Here is a 22,390-nt window from a genome sequence, read left to right on the forward strand (position 1 = left end):
TTGCTTTTTAGGGTTTTGAGTTTTACGTGACGTCATTTCTGAGAGAGTTCTTCAAATGTCGGTAGACAAAAATAATTCATTATAAAATAATTTGAAATTTATTTTAACAATTAATTATAAAATTTTTGAATTACTATCTATTTTTGAATATTTTCTTTTAATTTATATTGTATTCCCTTTGTTTTCAAGGCTTTTGACTTTTTGAGTGACGTCATTTCTAGGGGAGTTCTTCAAATGTCGGTTTTATTGAATATAATGGGGTACTTTTTTATGTTACAATTTTAAAGCGTACATTTAATTCAGTAAATGTTAATTGGAAAGAAGTAAAATTTCATAATAAGACAGTGCGGTGCAATTAAGGATTAAAAATCAATGTATATAAATGAAGCCTTTGTGATCTGTTTAACAAGTAAGTTTTTAAATTAAATTTATGCTGCTTAATTATAGATAAGTTGCAAAAATTAAGTTTGAAAGGGTAGCTTATCTATAATATTAAGTTTTTTTCCCTTTTATTCTTAGGGCAGTAGCTAGAGAAAAACCAATCAATTTTGTTCTACTTTTTTGGGCATTTACACAGATTATTAGGGAGTACTGGAGGGCTAACACTTGACTGGGAGTGTTTCTCATAATAATTGATTACAAATAGAAGCTTGGCATTAAATGTTTACAGTCCTCAACAAACAGAACAAAATACACATAAACCTTTCAGGCACACACACATAATGTGAAATATATAAGATTGTTCGTAAGGATTAGCCCTGTAGCTGACATAGTCCTTAGATGGTAAGCTTGGTATTAATCCAAATAAAGAAAAAAGTTAAGACTAAAATTGGCAATAATATTTCTTCCTTTTGTGATTACATCAAAATCTAAAGAAATATGCCACTTCTAAAAGGATAGATTAAGTTGGTTTTAATTAAGAAGGACATAGATAGTAAAATATTTTTATTTAATGGTTCAACGTGCCCATAACCTTGCTATAAATAGAACTCTTCTTCCTGAACATTTTCGTGACGTTGGATCAATAAAGTTTTCTGTTGAAATTGTTTTTTGCCCCAGGTAATCACAAACATTGAATTAATTTATTCGTTATTTATATTTAAAGTAGTCTTTTTTTTAAAATCATGAATAAATCTTTCCAGGTTAAGATGATTCAAGTTTAGGGTAACATGTTCAATTTATTAAGTTGTACAAATTGTTTAGTATTTCTTCCTTATGTCATATTATCTGATGCGATATAGACACGCACCCAATAATAAAAATTATGAAGATTTAATAGCTGTTTATTTGATAAAAAAAATAAACATTTCATAACTTAATGTTAATAGTTAAAAATATCGCCGGTAGGTATCAGCACCCTCCACAATGGAAATAATAAGTTTATGCAGAAGGAAACTGATTCTTTTCTCTGATTAAAAACTAATGTCTTGATACTATAATCTACATCCTTTTGACGAAATAAATTATGAGAACTTTTGATGACTTTTGTTAATTAAAACGTCGTATAAGGAGCATAAGAAAATAAAAAATCAATCATCAATTTGTAAAAATCAAAGCAACAAAAAAATGACATTTATTTTTCTGATTGTCACTTATCAGAAACGCAAGTTTTATCCAAAGATCGATTTGTTGTAATATTTGCAATAAGGGGGTAAGAAAAAGGTTTAAACTATATCGTATTTTTGAAGTTATTTATTAATCATTGCAAAGAGAACAGTGGAGTCTTTTTAAATATTTATCTCAATCAAGAACCATGAAGTCTATTCTTGGACTTTTAGAAATAGAAAACTCTATTTGAATATTTCATTGAATTATGAGGGTAAACATATTAGGCATTGGGTTTGTTTTCTATTGAATGTGGGTATAATCATCTGATTTTATGAAGTACGCCACAACGAAAAATACAGCTTCAGCACATTTGACACTAATTACAATTCCTCCCAAGTAACTGCAACAAAGAAAAAATGGTATTGGTATTAAAAGTAATATTCTAGGGGTAAAAGAAAATCAGGACCGTAGAAAACAAACTAATTGATTCAATGTCTATGTATAGATTTTTCGTTTATAAATATCAAATCTTGAAAAACATAATCTATTGCGGAGGTAAGTCTAAAGTTTTTAAAAGTACAATTACTAACATTATTATTAATTTCATTATCAGTATTATTATAATTATTAATATTGCTGGTATAAATATTACAATGAAAAATATGAAAGAAGTTGCCACTTGACTACATCAAAGTATAGTTATGTTTACGGTTTTCCTTCTTAACTTAAATAAATAGTGACTTTTAATTTTAAAACCGGAATTGCGTCTATGATTTTGCAATAATACCTGTCAGAATTTGAAAAATGTAATTGGAATAATTTTAAGATTTCTTTTGTATTTTGAAGTTGTATCGCCTAGCTCTCTGCACGACTTGGATTAAAGTAACTAGTCCACTTTAATACCCACAAGTTGCACTAGAACTGTTACTTGTACATTACAAACATAAATTATTCTACTAGTACATAAATAATTTTTAAAAAAGTATAATCACTCGACACAGTGTATACACTTCTCACTTCAAAAACTTATTATGTAATTAACTATAATTTTCCTTAACTTATTCCAAACTATTTTCTATGTGATAAAGCTAGTGTTTTCTGAAAAAAAAAACATCTTGCAGACAACGTTTTAAATGATATAAAATATTTATTCAAAATTGAATGAAATCATTGTTATTATTATTTTACTTTAAAATATGATTAAAAGCTATTTTTAAAAAACAATTTGAAAAGTGAATATACATAATTATAAATTAGAACAATAAATATTACCTACAGGCTCAATAACCAATGATCATACAATAAACATTCACCAGAAGACTTCGAATTTGTATACCAAAGAATGCACGATTGGTCGAATATCATTCCAAACAAAACAGGTCCTGGAATTGTGCCCAATAGCCTAGCTACAATCCATTGTATACCCATGGCAAGTGACTTTAATTCTGTTTCTACAGATCTGTTAAAAACAATGGTTAATAAATATATGTGATATCTGAAGAAACTTTAAGACTATATTACGATGAATTAGAAATTCAGTGAATAAAGTTTTAGTTTCACTCAAAAATTAGGAAGACATTATGAGGAATACTTTTCATCGTTTTCACATTTCAAAATCATAACGAATAAGCTCTAAAATAAACTATAAACTTCCTAGGTCCAATAACGAAATTAAACTAATTAAAAGTAATAATTAGTCTGTCCACAAAGATCCAAACTAACCAACAAAGAGTCAAAGGAGTAATGAGAAACTCCCTAGCTTAAGAAGAAAGTCAAATTTCTTTTCATTTTGATCCAATATGATATGGTCTGTTTGTTTTCTTATAGATCTGAATATTGTTCGAAGAGAATAGAATGGAAATATTGTAAAGGTTGCGGCATAGCTGGAGGAACGAAAGTATTGGCTGTGCAATAAGCATATTTAATTAGGGATATCTGGTGAGTTAGAAATTTTTGACATTTAATAAATAGGACAAAAATATCATGAAAAGAATTTACTTCCAAACATAAAATGGAGCATTTACAATAGCTCTATTTTATGTTTCCAACCTGACTATACACACTGACCTTAACATTCCGTTTGTAACACAAGTTGCTAAAACACGATACAGAAAACTTCATTTTAACCTGCAATCTCATATAAATCCTCTAGCTCAAAATCTTTCTTCAAGAACTCTTCCTGATAGTTCTTCTGTAGCAGCATCGGTCTCGTTATTTGATAGCCACACCTCGTATGTTAGCCAGGAGATGAAAAGTAACAGAAACGATTGGAGGAAGTTGGAATTAAAAAAACTCCTCCGCTATTTCTTTAATTATTTATCAATTATTAATTTCTTAATTAATGTCTCTCATACATACAAGTGAAAGTGACTTATTGGCGCTAAATGTCTGTAGCCCCAATTAGTAACCCCAATTAGTTTAATGTAAAATTTTTATTCAATTATTGTACTCGACAGAAATAGGAAAACTTATCATAATTAAAATAATAACAGAAAAACATTGAAATGGTATGTTCTTACCTAAGAGTTGCAGTTAACGCAGGAATGCATGCGGAAAAAGTGAATACTTGATATAAACACAATAATATAGTGAACAAATAAAACACATTACAATTCGTTGGACAAGGACGATTTATGGCGTCATAATCTCTGGTCAAGTTTGAATGAATACACTTACATCCCATATAATACTAGAAAAGTAGTTCATAAAAATTAACAGAATTTACAAGTTATGGTAAAGAAGTTACGTTAAGTACTAAATTAGGAAGATCCTGACTAAAGCCTTGTCAGGACATGGGCTAGAACTTGCGAAACTAAGGACGGAGAACGCAGGCATTCTTTTATTTAATTATTTCGTTTCACACATTAAATAAAATCCAAGAGCAATACCGGAAATCGTACCCAGTACCACAATACTTTTTTAGCTTTGACGGGTCATGTCTTCGCCTCTAATCGCTTACTTTCACTGTAAACATTAGTTTAGAAAACATCTTTTGATCAATCTGCCCTAAAACTAAAAAATCCGCCTTGTCGAATCAGATTGTTGTAAGCTATCATTTTCTTAAAATTTGATGTTTTTTTTTTTAAACAAAATTTCGATACGAGTAAGATGGAGTAACCCTAAATTATGAAGAAGACGCGATTTACAGAAATGAATAGAATCACTGCGCCTCCAGAAACGGCGGTACAATGAATCTATCTAGATTAGATTAGATTAAATTAGGGCGGCCTCAAGGCCTACGCCACTGCGACCCCTTTGGATCTATTGTGGCTCCCCTACTCTAGAGCTCGCCCTCCAGACTCGTCCGTTAAACCAGACTCCTAATTCTGGAGAGTGACTCCTGGGTAAAGCTCACAGGCCTTGGTTTTTCCCCCCCGAGAAGTAATATTCTTAGCCATACAAGCCCCTCACACTGACACAACACGTGCAGTGCAGTTTCCTCCACTTCCTGACAGAACCTACAAAGGATATCATCTGCCAGGCCCATGCGATGCATGTGTTTTCTGAGCCTGCAGTGGCCAGTTAATAAGCCCCACGGCCTTGACGGATTAATTCTGCAGTCAGCCTCGGCGAATAGCCTCTGATGAACACCTTCGCCTGTCTCTGTCCAGTGGTAGCGAGCCACCATTCCTGAGACCTACTCTGCACTCACAAATAAATGGCCGCAGTCTTAACACACTTCGAAAGCCCAAAACAGGGCTCCGGGCCAACGAAGTGGTCCCGCAGAGCCTTCCCGGGCCAATAAATCTGCCACTTCGTTTCCCTTATATCCTGAATGACCAGCTACCCAAAATGAATCTATCTAGAAAAGTGATTCAAATAAAGTATGTAGACTTTTCAATGGGTTAATGATTTTTCAAGATAAAGAAAAACGTTAAAGCCATTTTAATGCAATTTATGCTGAAAATATTTATTCTGAAAAGTTATATTTAAGCTGAGCTCTATTTTGAACTACTATTTCTAGTTCTCGAAGTACATCCTAAAAAGAGAAAAACAAATTTGGCAAGAGGAATAATTTCTAATTTATTAGTTCATATAATAATATCTAATGAAAGAATAATGAATGGAGAAAATTCACATTGATTACAGAAAATAATAAAATACTGAATTCAAATTACCGAGAAAAAATTAATTTTTGTAGAAGACGTACAGCCAGCAAAACAAGGAGAGAAATAATTAACGTTATCAATACTGCAAACAGGGTCATATACATGAGACTGACAATGACAGTTTTTGTTACATTCACTGTATAATGATCTTTCGAATCTGAAAAAGAAAAAAACATAAACAAAAATACATAAAAACATATTTTAGAGAGTGAAGTTAAATTTATCACGTTCGACAAGTTGACAAGTACTTTAAGCCTCTTCGTAATTACAAAAATTTCTATACATCTTTGGAGTATATTCTCTGTACAGCTGAAGCAGTAAGGCGTCTAACAACGAGGGTCGTTTGAAAAGTCCGTGCAAAGTCAGAGAGATAGCACTACTGGCGCGTATCGAGGTTATGTTTAGTTAGTAGCATCTGTTGGAAGAACACACACCAAGTTTCTGCCAGATCGGTCTATTTCTTTGTGTTTGGCATTCGTTTGAATCGAGGAAGTCGAGTGATTTTCAAAAAATGGACTAAAAAGAATTTCGTGTGTTGATTAAACATTACTTTATGAAAGGCAAAACGCCTGAGGAGACTAAAGAGAAGCTTGATAAACATTATGGTGACTCTGCACCTTCGATTAGAACAGTTTATAAGTGGTTTCAAAATTTTCGGAGTGGCCATATGGGCACAAGTGACTATGAACGTTCTGGACGCCCTGTTGAGGTTACTACTCCAAAAATCATTGATAAAATCCATGATATGGTGATGGATGACAGAAGAGTGAAGGTGCGTGAGATTGCTAGAGCTGTGGACATCTCGAATGAACGGGTACAAAATATTTTGCATCAACATTTGGACATGACAAAGCTATCCGCAAGATGGGTGCCGCGATTGCTCGCGCTTGACCAAAAACGAAATCGTGTGAAGTGTTGCAAGGACGGTTTGCAGCTGTTCCAGAAGAATCCGCAGGACTTTAAGCGTCGTTTCGTCACTGTGGATGAAACATGGATACATCACTACACTCCTGAGACCAAAGAACAATCTAAACAATGGGTTACCAAGGGGGAATCTGCGCCAAAAAAGGCGAACACCGTTCCTTCGGCCGGAAAGATTATGGCGACTGTCTTTTGGGATTCGCAAGGAATAATCCTCATCGACTATCTGGAAAAGGGTAAAACTATTACAGGTGCATATTATTCATCGTTATTGGACCGTTTGAAAACCGAGCTGCAAGAAAAACGCCCACGATTGGCCCACAAAAAAGTCCTTTTCCATCACGACAACGCACCAGCTCACACCTCAGCAGTTGTGGTCGCAAAATTAATGGAAATAGGGTTCCAACTCGTTTCACATCCCCCCTATTCTCCAGACTTGGCTCCCTCGGACTACTATTTCTTCCCCAATATGAAGAAATGGCTGGCGGGAAAAAGATTTTATTCAAACGAGGAGGTGATTGCAGAAACGAATGGCTATTTTTCAGACTTGGACAAATCCTATTATTTGGAAGGGATCAACATACTAGAGCAGCGTTGGACGAAGTGTATAGGCCTAAAAGGAGACTATGTTGAAAAATAAAAAAGGTTTACCCCCAAAAATTAAGTAGTTTTTATTTTTGCACGGACTTTTCAAACGACCCTCGTACACGGCAGAAAAATAGCATACATAGTGACTAATTGTATTGTTTTTCTTTGCCGGCATTAAAAATAGGTATTTTTAAATCTTTGAGGAAATTGAATATAAATGAAGAGTCTTAAGTTCTTTTTTTTTTAAACATGGCGTTCCGGGTCGTAATTCACTTCTCTAATTTGAAAGTTTATATCAATGCTACTTAATGACCCTGATTCTTATTAAGTAGCTCGTGAATAAGTTTAGTATTGGATAATTTCCAGATAAAATAAACAATGATAAATATTTCAATATCATTAACTTATCTAACTTAATCATCACAAAGATGGAGATTATTCAGCTAACAGATTATAAATGAAGATTTTGGCTAATTGTAACAGGAAGATTGATGGAACCTAGAAAAACCATAAGGATTTTATCAATGCAAAACTCATATAAACTCTTAAAATATCAAACCAAACACAATAGTAATCTCTCTATAAAATAATCAAATTTAAATAAATGAACAAATATCTAACTTACATAGACTGTGAAGGATATGGAATATGAAAACCTGTAATATTTGCTGGTTCACAGGATAAAAACAATGCTAAAGAAGTCACTGTGGCCATACAAATCATTGATAGACAAAATAATATCATGTGGTCTAATTTCAATCTATAATGCTTAATAACCCAACCACCAATCATAATACCAAAAAGTGCACAAGGTACTGCGATTGCTCCTGCAATAAGATTATATTTATAAAATGTTAATTTAAAATAATCTTTTGGTTACTTTATAAGAACATTTAAATTTTTGAATAGTATTTTCATCCACGTTATCAATTGGTTAGCTGAACTTTAACGTTTGTATCATAAATAAAAAAAATCCATCATGAATACGTCCTTTATGTTACTATCCTTTAGATTATTGTATAACTTCAAATTAAGACTCGTTATAACCCCCGCATTTTTTAGGAACCATCCTACTTACTACTAATCCTATCGCATGGTAAGTTCCTAACATAAATTTTTGTGGGAAAAAGTTTATTTGATATTTTCCATACTATCTTTTATCAATAGTAAGAGACTAACTGTAATTTGTAAGCTGTATTTTAATGTAAGTCAATTTTTATAAAATTTAAATATTTGGCGTTCTAAGAAGAAAAACCCATCTTTTATAAATCATTAAAAATTAATTAGGATACCTAGCTTTTTCAAAAACTAGTAATACTACAGCTACAATTACATGACAGTGATTTGCATAAAAGAAAAATTGATATTTATAATTTTTATCACTTGAACACACTCCAAGTATAAGCCTTCGGTTCTCAATGCTAACTAAAGAATCAATTTCTAATTACCTAAGACCATAGCCGTGGTTTGAGCTGAACATCCCATCTGCTGTTCTAATATTTTTGGAAAAAATGAACCCATTCCAGAAATTACTAAACCTTCACAAAATCCTGCACATGTTATAAAATCAAATTTTAATCTTCTTAAAACACGGGAAAATGATGAAGGTAATCCACTAAATGATGGGATATCAGATAGATTTTGTTTTGGTACAATCATCTTCATGTCTTTCTGTTCTGAAAAAGAAAATTCCAGTGATTAATATTTCAATTTTTTTTTTTTTCTATTCTCAAGAAAATACATTTTACACAACAGAATCTGTAATTTGTACAATAATGTTCTTAGGGGTAAGGTTTTGTAATATAATCAGGGGTATTTTAAATATATACTGCTGAATAATCACTCCTTAGAAAAAGAAAAAGTTTAATTTCGAAATAATAGATAGAATAATTTGCCTTAATTTTAATCTAAATAACAGCATCAGATGAGAAAAAGATAAAAATTCAAATGTGGACATGAGTCTCCTAAGATTTACAACTATCCGAACAAATTGAACATAAATCTTATGAGGAACTTTAACCAGTTCCGACCGTACATCCTAAATGATCCGTCATTAGCGAGGAGTGTTCATATCTCTATCTACTAAAGAAGCCTAGCATGAGGTCTGCTAAGTAGAGCTAAAGTTAAAAGTCAAAACATACATAGGGAGTAATATTATAACCTCCCGAATACCAATGTAGTCAAACGATTTCCTGTAATATCAGTACTGGTTTTGATGATGGTTGTTTTTTTTAGAGTACTATCAATAATGTAACCAGTAACAACCTTTCCACAGTTTAAAGAGGAAAAACTGTTTTAGGATCAGTATAGTCATTCGTTCCAGGTTTAGAACTAAAGACTATCATGACTTCTCTCCATAATGTTATGACTAGCAAACATCAGGCAACCTTTAAAAAAAAACCCTGTTCAAAACCTTAGTCAGTACTTTCTGCCATTCTGCGTCAAACAGGAATAAACTCTGTCAGTTTCTAGTGATTTAAATGATGAAAGAGAATGACCTAGTCAAGCAAGAATAAAGAAAATCGTCGAAGTCATTTAGAAGATGATCTCAGAAAAGTGGAAAATCCGAACTTACAAAGTTTGCCATCATTCTAATAAGTGAAAACAATTAGACGATTTATGCAGAAAAAAAATTACTATTGCTACTAAAATAGAGTATCAACTATGATCTGGAGTTTTTGTTCTGGATATACATTTTCTGTAAAACTCTGTGTGAAGGCTTCGCAATTGAAAGTGGGAGTTGAAAGAATTATCTTCACATGAAAAAAAATGCAGAAATCACAGATTTTTGATTATTTTGAAATCATGTAAAATTTTATTGAAGCAATACCTTTTAAACTTCTTGGATAGCCAAGAATTGGCACAGCAAATATAAACGAAAGGGCAGAACAACATAAAAACCCAAGCCACCAACAACCAACCCAACTTGGGTCTGAAGGCCTCATGTCTTTTATTTCAACAGACCTGGAATTTAATAAGTAAACATTGATATTGTTATTTTAGAACGTGAAAGAAGAAAAAAACATACAAACAATTGTAGATTAAGAAAGTTTTGCCTCAGAAAAATTAAATAAAAAATTTAATTTTGACTGGCATCCGAGGTCTGTTCCGTTAAATTTAATAACCGTATTTTGTGAATGGAAAAAGTTATGGAGCATCTTAGTTACTGTGTTTGACATCACTTGGTTAGTCATAACAATAATTTCGCTGCTTGGCCACTAAACGCACAAAGAGACCAGAATCGTGGAGAGAACATGTTTACTTTGGCCTGAAAATGATTTATTTAGGCATGATGGAGTCCAAATGTCATCCTACGTTTTTGCTGTAAATCCAATTCTTGTCTCTTGTAATGAAACTTTTCATGATTCTCCATAGTTGGTTTGTTCAAGGAATTGCTATCAAATTTTCAATCGATTCTTCATCTGCTTATCAAACAATCAACTTTGCTGCAAGTTGTTCAATCTTCAGTTACTTTCATATAGATTTTTAACTTCAAACAGTCGTTAACATAACCAAATGTCGATTAAAAAATTCCAAAAATTGGAGATAAGGGCCAAAGATAAGATGCCAACCTCATGTTTTTAACAAGGGTGCTTTGTTGTGGATAATTTATTTACTATAAAGACCTTTTAGAGTTATCATTAGACGAGACAAAGGACCAAAACTAACCTAGAGATGCCCACATCATTGGTACTAGACTGCACATATTCAGAAGAAGCCGGTAGTAGCAGTAAGAGTAACTAAATTTAGGCCATTAATATATGACGACAGTTGGGGAACAAAAATTTATCTATTGTACTCAGCCAGTTAACAGATTGTTTACAGCTAGCTACGTTATCAAGATCAATTTTCTCTTCACTCGGTCACAAAAAAATAATGTTGTTTAGAAAAAATATAATAGGTAATAGTGAGGACAGTAACTACCTGTCCACTTACTTTGCAAGTATAAGAATTTATGATCGATAGCGATTCGCAGATAAATCTGCTTAATTCAGATAAATCATTATAAGAAATTATCATTGACAAAATTTAAAAGACTCAGTTTCTTTAAGCTAAATTAAAGAGCATAAATGAGAAACATTGATTTTAATTCAATACACTACCTTTCAATGTCTATAAAAGCGAAGTCAACATAGTAATTGGATAAATATCCTCCCAGTAGGTAACCCAAAGAAGGTCCAAGTATCGCCATCATATAATAAATGCCTGGAAAACATACATTTTTTAAAATAAAATTAACAATTTTGAATTCCTTTATATGAATTTAAATTTACTAACCTAAATATATAGATGATCTGTTTGGTGGAGCATTTTCATCAAGATAGATTATTCCAAGTGTAAATAAAGGACTGGCACCCACGCCGTGTAAAAAATTACCAATGACTAGTAACGCATAATGGAATGTATAATTTCTGTTGATTTCCTAATTTAAAAGAAGGAATCATTCTAAAAGCCAGATGTAATCTTGACATTCGTTTGTTAAGTATTTCTTTATTGTTTAATTTTGAAATAAAGAGGCCATAAATTTAAATGTCTATTCTGTTATTCCATGGTGATAAGTGTTCTAAAAGTGCAACTTAATTTTGTTCATGTCTAAACATACCTCATTTTCATGTTCAATTACTTCAACACAAAGTGTCTTTGCAGCATAATATTTGTATTGAGCGAAAAACGCTGGTAATGCAAAAATAAATGAACCAGCACCCATTATAAATACTCCAGTTCCAAGAATTCTCGGTTTATTTGCAGTTTTCTGGCCACCAAAATATGTTACTGGTATTAAACAAACTAATGATGCAATGTCATAAGCTCCGGACATGAAACCAGCTTTAGTTGAACTTAATTGAAAATGTCGTTCAATCATTGGAATGAAATAATGTAATAGACCATTCACAGCAACTCCTGAGAAAAAGAAAATGTTACTATTATGATGATAAACAAAATAAATAAATAAAAACAAACAGTAAAACGGGACACGCCATAGAAATTAGAATTAAATGTTATACCCTAAAGATGAAATTATATCTGTTAGTGTCTGTAGTTTCGTTAAGATAAATAATAAGAAACACTGCTATAATTTTGAGGAGTAGCAGAAAGGACTGCCATGATTGTGATCTTTATTAAAATTGATTCAATTTTTAAAGTAATTTTTTTAATTTACCTTGAAGTAACGCTCCCATAGAAATGAAAAACACTGCCCATTTCATGGATTTAAACACTTGTATGCACGGAGGGTGGAAATTAAACCATCCAAAATATTGTTTGTTATTTTCTGAATCCATGACATCTAGGGCTATCCAATTTGAACTAATTCATTTATTTTTCATTCAGTTGTAACAATTAAAAAAACAAAATCACAGTTATTACCTTGGTACATTTTGTTTTGTTTAATAAGAGTTTAAGAAATTCTCTTGTGTTTTTTCCTCTTAATGGGTTTATTCGCATTTGAATTATAGCGTTAATGAAAAGTCCTTGAGAGTAGTGACTATCTTTTATAAGGATATCTTTTATAAATCATTATGTTGATTAAGTTTAACAGAAACATATTCTTGTCTATACTTTTATTTTATATCTTTTTTTTAGGTTTTATTTATTTATATAATTCTTTACACCCTTATTCTGTACAAAAACATACATACCGACGTACTTGCACCTTTTTTTAATACACATGTTTTGATTCATTCAATTAATTAGTTATTATTTGTATCAGCTGCAATGTTGACATATTTGTTAACTTTCTCAACTTAAACATTACAAACATTATATTATTACACGCAAATGACTCAGAAACTTGGCATCCCTTTTGTAGAAGCAGGCTACTCAAATGATATTTCTAGAGGCATTTGATAACTGTATGGACGTCTGAAAATCGTTCCGGCGCTCAATTTTTCTTTTTTTGGAATATTCGCGTTACAAAATTGGTATTTGCACATATACACAACAATAATGGAACAGATTTAGTGGATTCTTCGTCACGTTTATATCGTTTTGAAATTATTGAAAAAAACAATTAGCGAGGAGAAAATATGATTTTTCTGTGGCATGGATTGGAGTAGCTGTTCATCTCCTTTAAAGGAGAGAACTTAAAACTACTTTTGAATCCCTGAGTTGCCTCATTTCCCAGCTTGTACAGGAAGAACTTTGTGTTAATCATCTGAGCAAGGCAATTTAATCTTCTACTCCCCATCTCCTCATTTGGAGCTTATTCCAACTTAATATACCAATCTGTATAAATGATCATTCCACATAACTCCTTGAACATCGTCTAAGAATATCTGTAAATAAAACATCATGAATTTGTTTCATAAAGCTGCCCTTAAACAATGAAATACCGATATAAATTTACATCTTGAGGAATCCTTCATTTACCTTAATGTGGTATCTTTATTACTGAGAATAGACATTTCTCATGGAAACGCATCTTTCATCCTCACCAGCGACGTAACGACTCCATTTTTTTCCGACAAAGACCCTTCTTTCTTTAAGTTTTTTATTTGTTAAACTACGAAAGAGATCCAAAAATTAAGAAAGCATAACATCGTGCACTCTTTAACAGTATTAACAAAGAGATAACTTTAAAAGCTTTTTAGAAATTGGTGGTCACTCGATAAGTTGACGCATAGTTTTCTTAATAACTGTCTTCATTTGCTGCTTCAAAAATGCTGAATTTTACAGATCAGTGGATCAAACGTAATTTAGCATATCTCCAAAAAAAAAAACATCCAAATATAGTGAACCCAATCAAATTGGTTCAAATTCTTTATGAAAACCTCGGGCTTCAGTAAGCGAAATTTGAGTTTCTCGAGTCATCAAAGCCCTAACTGCCAAACTAAGATCGAATTAATTGTTAATGATTAGGTATTAGACAGAGCGATGTAGACGTTAGCTTTGAAGAAAAGCTCTTCTCTTCTCCGACTCACTGCTTCTCATTATATTGTGCATTGCTTTTTGGCCTTAAGACAGTGCTCTCTCGACTTTTCTTTGAAATATGTATTTTACTCTTTTTTCGCACGAAGGAAAGTTTTAAATTTCAAGAGATTACTGCGAAGCCTCGCTTAGGGAAGTTTTTTGTATTTCCAAAAGTAGGATACACCAACCATCTGTTACAGGCTCTATGTTTTAGTAAAATTCAGCATAAAAATTTGTTTTTAAATTATCAATATTGAAGTAAGGGATATTCATTTGATTGGTACGTCAAAAAAATCATGATTTTTGTTTCAACTAAGAAGTTTTCAACTGAAGAATTAATCGTAGGGGTGCCTACGGTATGACATACCTTTATAGACCCAAAATTTCTAATTTCTTACAGACAAAAAAAAATTACAACATACAAGAGGGTACTCTTAGCACAATTGATTCCCAAAATAAGGTACATAGAATATTGGGTAGTTTTCACCCATTATTTTAGTTCTCGCTGTATATGTTTATATAGTATAGGTTAGTCATTACTGTTATCCAGTATCCACACTCGTGGTTCAGAAGTTCAAACATTCGAAAGTATTCATTACCTAGGAGTTAGAAAGCACTATAATTAGTTTTTATAAGTTATTTGTAAGAATGGTTGAAGAACAGATTAGGTATTTGCAATTTCTAGAACTCGTTGGAAAATTAAAGGTATGGTTTCAGTAGAATTATAGGATTTGTAAAACACATTTTAATTTTTTAAAAACCTGAGTGGAACTGGTGTTTATTTTAGCGTTTGAAAGATTTTATATTAAAATATTCAAAATGTAGCCCGTTATGTACACAGTTGTGTATTCCATTCTCCGGCGAAATGTTTTCTTTCTTTGGTCTGTAAAATCAAAGAATTATTTTACTATAACTTACACAGTTCTATTGTTTCACGGTCCTTGAGCGAGTGGGCCAAATGATATTCAGACGGTGTAAATGCAGGATGTGTGCAGCAGCCACGTTAACAGCTCGAATTTTCTTTAATTATAGTTCTTAAATTATCTGATGGATCAAATTCGATCTGCGGCGCTAACATTTTGCTTGAAAATTACTCGTATCTGGTACAGTAAGACTGTTTTCTAAGCCAGAGCTGCTTACTTACGATCGGACTGTTCATAGTAGTTGATGGTGTCAACGGTTTTGCCATAAGGGATAAATTTTTAACAGGTAATCCTCTTGTGATTCTAGGGAACATCTATCTTTTGTTGTTCTCTAACCAGCTGAGCTGAATTCAATTGTAGTTTAGACTCATGTCTGTACAAACACTGTTGATAATACAATTATTTTTGCCTAGGGTACCCACCACGGTATCTGCCATAGTATCTACATCTGTCTTTCTTAGCTGGCGACCTTAGCTCTCTTCAATTTTGAAAACTTTGAACTGGTTGTTCATTCGACATTTCTTCCCTTCCAACTTCTTCACTATATTTTACTCACTCCGTGATTTTGTTCCAGCATTTGCCAAGAAAAGGATGGGTGTTGAGAAATATTAAAGAACCAGAAACTGTTGCTGGACATATGTATCGAATGGCGATGATGACTTTTATTTTAAATGATCCACAAATTGATAGAGTGAAGTAAGTGTTATTGTTTTAATTAAGAGGTCTTTATTGTAGTCTTGAAGATAAATAGATACATGGCGTTGCTCTTGCGGTTTTCTGAAGTGCCAGTATTTTTTATATTTAAACGTCTACATAACATTGACATTGATGAATTAATTAATCATTGATTGAAGTAGCACTAAAAAAAAAGTTTCTAATTTATTCTGAATTGAAACGAGGTCAGTAGTAGTAGATTAATTGCAAGTTTTATAAACGTCGATCATTAAAAGAACAGGTTGGATGGCGCATAATTTGAAGTATTTTTCATCGTCTCCTTTGGTTCTAATTCTCCTTAGTAGTTTGGATAGGAAAATTATCAAAATTGATTGTGACTATTCTATTGATTGACGAAACAACTAGGAGAATGAGTAAATTTTGTAATAGGGCTACTCGAGCTTATTATCTATGTTTTAGAAATACATTATGAAGTTATCTTGCATGTAGCTATAGGTGGGTTATGTTCGAGATCTAATTGGAACGCTCGCCACTGTGAATGCTATATGTATTAAGTAACTCTCTAGTAATCTCTTCCACTTATTTTGTGGAAGCACTTTCTAGCCTAACAAGTTAGGGAGGCCTATTTCTAAAGAATAAAGAATTAGATATAGTCAGAAACTGACGGAGATATATTTTTGGAATTCTAGTGATACATCTGACTGTAAAGTTCTGTTTATCTATTGTCATTAAATAAATATTGTTCCAGGTGCATGGAAATGGCCTTAGTACATGATTTAGCAGAAAGCATAATAGGTGACATCACTCCTCTCTGCGGTGTCTCTAAAGAGAAAAAACATGAAATGGAAAAAGAAGCTATGCTTACTATATCTAAGTTAATAGGAAAAAATGGTAAACATGTATACGATCTGTTCATGGTAAATACTGCTTCTTCAGTATTGTTTTTAATTAAATGTACTTAATTAATTTAACTTTGCTAAATATGTAGGAATATGAAGAAGAAAGAACTCCTGAAGCTAAAATTGTGAAAGAATTGGATCTGTTTGATATGACATTGCAAGCTTTTGAATATGAAAAAAAAGAATGCAGTCCTGGGCGTTTGCAAGAATTTATTGATGCAACTGTGGATAAATTTTCTCATCCTGCAATCGTAAATCTTTCGAAAGAGCTACAAAAAGAACGTGCTTCATTTCAGACTGCATTATAAGAGCATGCAAAGCCTTTGTTCTTTCCAAAGTAAGAGTTTATTCGTATGATATGAACTTTCTTGCAATCTTAGAATGCTCAATTGTGGCCCGAACTAAATAACTAGTAGCATCTTCCATTTAGCGTTTAGATTTGCCTTTTTTTGTTTTTTAATGATCTCTTAAAAGTCTTTTGCCATCACTAGTTTACTCATAAGCATTTACTTTTATGTAATATAAATTCTTAAGTCTTTCATCATATTAATAGACAAACTTTAGTTGAAGTCAACAATAAGTAGGGGTGTTAATAAACCGTTAATTATTTGAAGTTTAGTGAAGGGTTATCACAGATCAATTTTATCCACTCCCATGTAGAATCCCTATTTTTTTTGTATCCAAACTTGCACGACAAAGGTGCTACTTCTTACAACCTCTTTTGCCTCTGCTCCGAACACTGGTAATAAGCAAAATTGCATTAAGAGGTTTCTTGCAATAACTAAAAGAATCGACGTCTTCTCTCTGCTACCCCATTTTATTCCGACATTCTATGTGTATCGTTTGCTATATCGCAATTTTTTACGTTGCTATCGTCAAAAGTGATTTGATAAGTTAAGAGATCGATGTTGTTTTTAATATTAGTAGTACTCATCCCCCTTTTAGCATGATTGCTATCTTGGAAACTACAGTAATTACAGCTTTAAGAGCATTTTCTATTTAAAATTGCTGAAACTTAGCGTCTTCTTTTCTAGTTAAAATAATGAAGAGTGCGTTATTTAGATGACTTCTCAATCATCTCTTGGTTGCAGTTTAGTGAATTCCTTGCCTATAGGCCAGTTAAATTTGTCATTACGAAATGAGAACTTAGTTATGGGAAAACTTGAAGATTTCTTAAACCTAAAGTGTTGTAAAAAATAATTCTTTATTCCCCATGACCCCTGCACTATTTCTTTTTTTTTTATTATTTTTTACTTTTACCTTTTATTAATGTACCCACATCTGCGTATTACACTAACGCAATAAGTAAATATGATAAATGGAAAAATGTTAGGTGAAGCATAATAATCAAATAAATAAAAACAAAACAAAATGAAGTAGAAAAGTAATAAAAGAAAATAATTTATAGGACTTGAATGAAGATCATCGATGACTATCACAACCTTATTAATATTGATTAATTTTTTCAAATTTGGAAAAAACGTGTGAAGTATCTAACATTCCTTTAATATTCTTTTAGTTCAGCCAGTTTTATCTTTCCTTTTACAGATAAAGAAGACATCCTAGAGAAACACTAGATAAAATGCGTTTTACTTCAGGTAGAGTGGATTTAAAAAAAAAAAACTTGCAGGTTCTTTAGTAGATGCACGTGTACAGAAAGCTAGTAAACCTTGAAGTAAAGCAGTAATTCATGCCAGTGGCGATTTCAATCATCGTTAAATTCTGAAACCGTTCCTTTTATATAAAATGAATATTTATAAATGAAACATGTTACATACTCTCGGAAATATAATTTCTTCTTAAAATATAAATTAACGTCCAAAGAGTGACTTTATTTTCATCTCTTTTACCCGTTTTTGAATGAATGTCTGGTTGGTGAAAAAAACCAGCGGTATGAACATAAGAGGATTGGTTGGCACTGATTTAATTGAATTGGGGACCGTTATAATTAGACAACCCGGAAAAAGCAAATGCTAAACTATTCTCACTTCAATATGAAACTGCTTGATAATCATATCAAGATAGTTCATGTTTCAAGTTCGCATTGCTTTAGTAAGTAGTAAGAAATAAGTATATAAAATAAAAAATTGACCTACTGAGTGTAAACTGCTAAAAATTATATGTGGACTGCCATTTTTGAATTTAATAAGAATGATCTTACTCGTATAAATGAAGAGTTCAATAATTGATGGCGTTGTGATTATGAAGCGAGGTTTTATAAGTGGGAGATGCCAGGTTCAAACCCGCAAGTAGATTCTTTTTTAATGTTTTGGTTTTCTAAAATTTTCATAAGTAAACCATTATAAGTCGTAATATGTATAGAACGCAATTAAATATAAAGATGTATTATCGTTGCCAAAATCAGGTGTATGTGTGTGTGTGTGGATGAGCTCTGTGGGTTTTTTTTTAAGAGTAATCCCATTAAGCTTTTTAATATTATTGACATAAATGTAAATGAATCTAGTAAGTAAATATTAAACAGATCTCTGTAAGTTAAATTAAAGTGTGTGGGTACTGAAAAAATTGACTTTTTTTATAATATATGTACTTTTATATTTATTCCGAAAAGCGCGTTACTTGAAGAAAAAAAAAGTTTAATTACAACTTCCTTTTTATGTTAAGTCAATACTCTTATCAGTAAGTTAATTTAAAAAATTAAAAGTAACCATAACATTCTTATTCTTATACATAAATGACAGAACATTCTCGCTTTTTTTCTATCTCCTTAGATTTGTTTGATTTCATATATGTACAATTTCAAGGAAAAAATAAATCCTATCAACAAAGTGGAATGGAATATTTATTACAATTGTGGTTGTACGGGACGTGTAGGTTGTCTGAGAGGTTCCTGCACAACTATTGTTGAACACACCACATCGTAGCCAGTACGTCCGTGCGCGAAGTAAAAAAATGCTAGACTAGTAGGGATAAATAATGCTAATACAAAATTTTTCACAGCAGCTCTTAGAAATGATGCTGCAAGGCCAAGATCAGTGCCTGGCTGTACTAGTACCCATCCATTGTCGTCAACATCACCATTATTTTCTAACCTATCTACAGAATCGCATTTTACGACTCTAAGTCCCATTACACTTTTTCCAGGCGACGCTCCTCCAATACGTCCATTAGCACCTCCTTGCAACCAAAAAGTCTGAAAACAAATAATTTTATGTATTTAATTATTTTTTACAAAATTATACAAACGAATTTATTTAAAATTAATAATACATTTAGATAACATTACCAGAACCAAAATCTGAGTAATATCCATCTGAATGAAGGATATAATAATTACTAATTAAATGAAGAGAGAATTTCTATAAAATTGCTTCACCGATTTTCATTTAACTCGGATGCAATCGCGTTTGTACAAACCAATCTAATTAATCAGGAGTGTCTGGAAACGACTCTAATCTACAACAATTTATAGGGACGATTTTACAGTAGGTGTTTATAACAAATCTCTTTACTGTGGATCTAATCAGAAGCTATGTATTCTAAAGGCCTTATTTACTGTTTTCAAAACTAATTATGTATTTGTCTAAAAATGATAATACTATTCGAAGTTTAAAAACGAGAAAATTTTTAAAAGTCCACGAGTGAACTCTAGCTCTATTATCAAGGTTCTTACTCCTTTATTTCAAAATTCGACATATTTGATCCACATCAATCCATATCAACATTTCAGTTTGAAAAACGTGCATTACACTGAAATGTAATCTTACAAACAAGCCTATCCCAACCCAATACGTAGTTAAAAGCCTAGAGCCACTTCAAGTTTAGGAATATTCATCGAACTCGATTTTAACAATAAACTGAATCCCCTCTTAACAGTTACAAAAGGAAGGACCGTACTCAACAGAAAAATACCACTTTAGAGGAAATCTACTTATCTGCCCTCTCAGAAGTACACTTGATAGACTTTTCAGGAAAAAATGATATAAATATAAGCAGTAGATTTTATACGTTTATAATCACTAAAATAACTGTTTACAAATGGATCGTCTACAGTCATTTAAACTCTTTCAGACGCTAGATTCCGAATGGTAGGGCTAAGACGCTGAGTAATGCGGTCGCATCAAGTAAATGGCGCTGACTACCAACAATAATTGTAATTGAATCAACAAATTTGTCAGTGTGAAACTTTGTGTTTGTTTCAAAACAGATTTCTATCGTAAAAACTTTTAACTCAGCCTCAATTATTTATAAAGGGTTCATTAAATAAGTATTCTAGTTTTGCGAAATCAGGCACCAACCTCACTCTCAACAAAAATTTAAAACTTGTACACTCAAAAATCGAATTTGCAATTATTAATTAGAAGAATTAAACAAATTTACCTCAAAAAAGCAAACAACCACTCGATGCACTAATTCCAAAATAACAATATCTTCAGTCATTTTTAGAATTGTTTTATATTCCAGCTTGACTTCTTTGTGAAATATGTAAAATTTATCCAAATCACTGGGGGAAAAAAATAAAAAATAAAGAAATGTTTGAGGGTTGTTTTACATTTTAAGAACTTGTCTAGAAATGCTTTTCACTGAAGCACGATATAATGAACATAAGACTGTTTTTATGGGTTGCAAAATGTAAGTAATAACATGTTTTTTTGGATAAAAAACTATAAAATACTTACATAATGTCAAAAAAGTCTATGGCAACATAGGTTACACCAAGTTTTAGGAAAAATAATATTAAGAAGTCGATGAATTCTGCAACTATTCGTTTCCAAAAAGGTGGAATTCGGCACTCAATTCCTGTAAGTTGAAGAGTAGAATAAATGAATCAAACAAATTAGATGTTCTAATAATTAACAAAAAAAAAAATCAATCTTCATATAAGAACTTTCCTGGACGACTTTATTAGTCCGTTAAATTTATGAAGAAAACAATCAAAGAAAAAAATTATCTCGAATAAGCGGGCTACCAAGCAAGAAAATAATAATAATCACGTACTTTTTTTTGAGAAAAATTATTCCAAAACTCTCCTAATTAATTTAGATATTACATACCATTTGTTGGAAAAGTATTTCTATCTACTTGAGGTACTTCAGGTAGCACTTCAGTTTGGTTCCCTGATACTGGGGCTTCAAACTGGTTAGGAATTGGGAAGAGTTGATTGCTATTTTGTTGGGCGTATTGTGTCATTAAATAGTAAGGAAAAGCAGCAGTAACACTCTGCCAAAAATATGCTTGTTGCATCCATGCCCTCAAATCTTTGAAGTATTCTTCGGCTGTTGTGTATTTTTTTTGAGGTATATCATTTCTAAGAAACGGAAAATGTGGTAATGTGGCTATTCTTCTGCGAATCTCTTGCGCTGACTCAGTTCTACGGCGAAATGTAGGTATTGTTTTGTCTCTTTCTTCCTGCGAAGACATGATGATTCTAAAAGAAAAAAAGGCTGTGAATTCTACGCCCCTTGAACTAACCGTACATTACACTATGACAGAATATAACCTACGTGTAACCATACAAATTCACAACCTTACTGCATTTTTAATTAATGCAACTAGTGAAGTCAATTACTTCAGCTTGAATTTAGCTTTATTTTGGGATTGTTATTACCTTGGTTCTTACTATATCTGTGAAATATTTACAGGCTATTTCAGAAGCAAATTTGGTGGACAAGATAATGTTCCATAATCTTATCTACTGATGGTAATTCTAGGCGTTACAGCAAAAGGCCTACATATGTTACGGCGAACACCATAGACTTTTCTCGTTTGTTTGGATGGATAATTTACAAAAACATTTTGTGAATGGTTCTTGTAATATAGTATAATATAATAAAAAATAAATGAATAAATATTGGATGTT

The 22,390-nt window shown here is 31.9% G+C and overlaps 3 protein-coding genes across 7 annotated transcripts; 1 reads left to right on the top strand and 2 right to left on the bottom strand.

Annotated features, from left to right (window-relative positions):
- Positions 1 to 1,364: 1,364 nt before the first annotated feature.
- Positions 1,365 to 15,290, bottom strand: Oatp26F (Organic anion transporting polypeptide 26F). 3 transcript variants are annotated; one of them, XM_074135394.1, is made up of 14 exons: positions 14,994 to 15,290; positions 13,536 to 13,668; positions 12,534 to 13,441; positions 12,328 to 12,459; positions 11,770 to 12,068; positions 11,445 to 11,589; positions 11,270 to 11,372; positions 9,997 to 10,130; positions 8,615 to 8,842; positions 7,792 to 7,993; positions 5,667 to 5,814; positions 4,068 to 4,237; positions 2,821 to 3,007; positions 1,365 to 1,948 (listed from the first exon to the last, which is right to left on the bottom strand). In XM_074135394.1, exons 3-13 carry the CDS (start codon positions 12,541 to 12,543, stop codon positions 2,821 to 2,823), a joined length of 1,758 nt encoding a protein of 585 aa, XP_073991495.1. In that variant the 5' UTR covers positions 12,544 to 13,441; positions 13,536 to 13,668; positions 14,994 to 15,290; the 3' UTR covers positions 1,365 to 1,948. The 3 variants fall into 3 exon arrangements, with proteins under 3 accessions (XP_073991495.1, XP_073991496.1, XP_073991493.1); XM_074135392.1 differs by having other exon boundaries at positions 1,410 to 1,948; positions 2,825 to 3,007; positions 14,994 to 15,288; XM_074135395.1 differs by lacking the exons at positions 12,328 to 12,459; positions 12,534 to 13,441; positions 13,536 to 13,668; positions 14,994 to 15,290 and adding an exon at positions 12,173 to 12,313 and having other exon boundaries at positions 1,409 to 1,948; positions 2,825 to 3,007.
- On the top strand, positions 14,391 to 19,730 carry LOC141457977 (5'-deoxynucleotidase HDDC2). Of its 2 annotated transcripts, none has more exons than XM_074135399.1 (5): positions 14,391 to 14,535; positions 15,573 to 15,694; positions 16,422 to 16,590; positions 16,662 to 16,909; positions 18,121 to 19,730. In XM_074135399.1, exons 1-4 carry the CDS (start codon positions 14,434 to 14,436, stop codon positions 16,878 to 16,880), a joined length of 612 nt encoding a protein of 203 aa, XP_073991500.1. In that variant the 5' UTR covers positions 14,391 to 14,433; the 3' UTR covers positions 16,881 to 16,909; positions 18,121 to 19,730. The 2 variants fall into 2 exon arrangements, with proteins under 2 accessions (XP_073991500.1, XP_073991501.1); XM_074135400.1 differs by lacking the exon at positions 14,391 to 14,535 and adding an exon at positions 14,594 to 14,780.
- On the bottom strand, positions 19,101 to 22,290 carry LOC141457975 (protein FAM8A1). Of its 2 annotated transcripts, none has more exons than XM_074135396.1 (5): positions 22,139 to 22,290; positions 21,585 to 21,958; positions 21,210 to 21,330; positions 20,911 to 21,034; positions 19,101 to 19,723 (listed from the first exon to the last, which is right to left on the bottom strand). In XM_074135396.1, exons 2-5 carry the CDS (start codon positions 21,949 to 21,951, stop codon positions 19,376 to 19,378), a joined length of 960 nt encoding a protein of 319 aa, XP_073991497.1. In that variant the 5' UTR covers positions 21,952 to 21,958; positions 22,139 to 22,290; the 3' UTR covers positions 19,101 to 19,375. The 2 variants fall into 2 exon arrangements, with proteins under 2 accessions (XP_073991497.1, XP_073991498.1); XM_074135397.1 differs by having other exon boundaries at positions 22,035 to 22,178.
- Positions 22,291 to 22,390: the final 100 nt, after the last annotated feature.

Source organism: Rhodnius prolixus, unplaced genomic scaffold (genome assembly GCF_049639745.1).
Source record: "Rhodnius prolixus isolate KJV_2025 unplaced genomic scaffold, Rpr scaffold_5, whole genome shotgun sequence".
NCBI lineage: Eukaryota > Metazoa > Arthropoda > Insecta > Hemiptera > Reduviidae > Rhodnius > Rhodnius prolixus.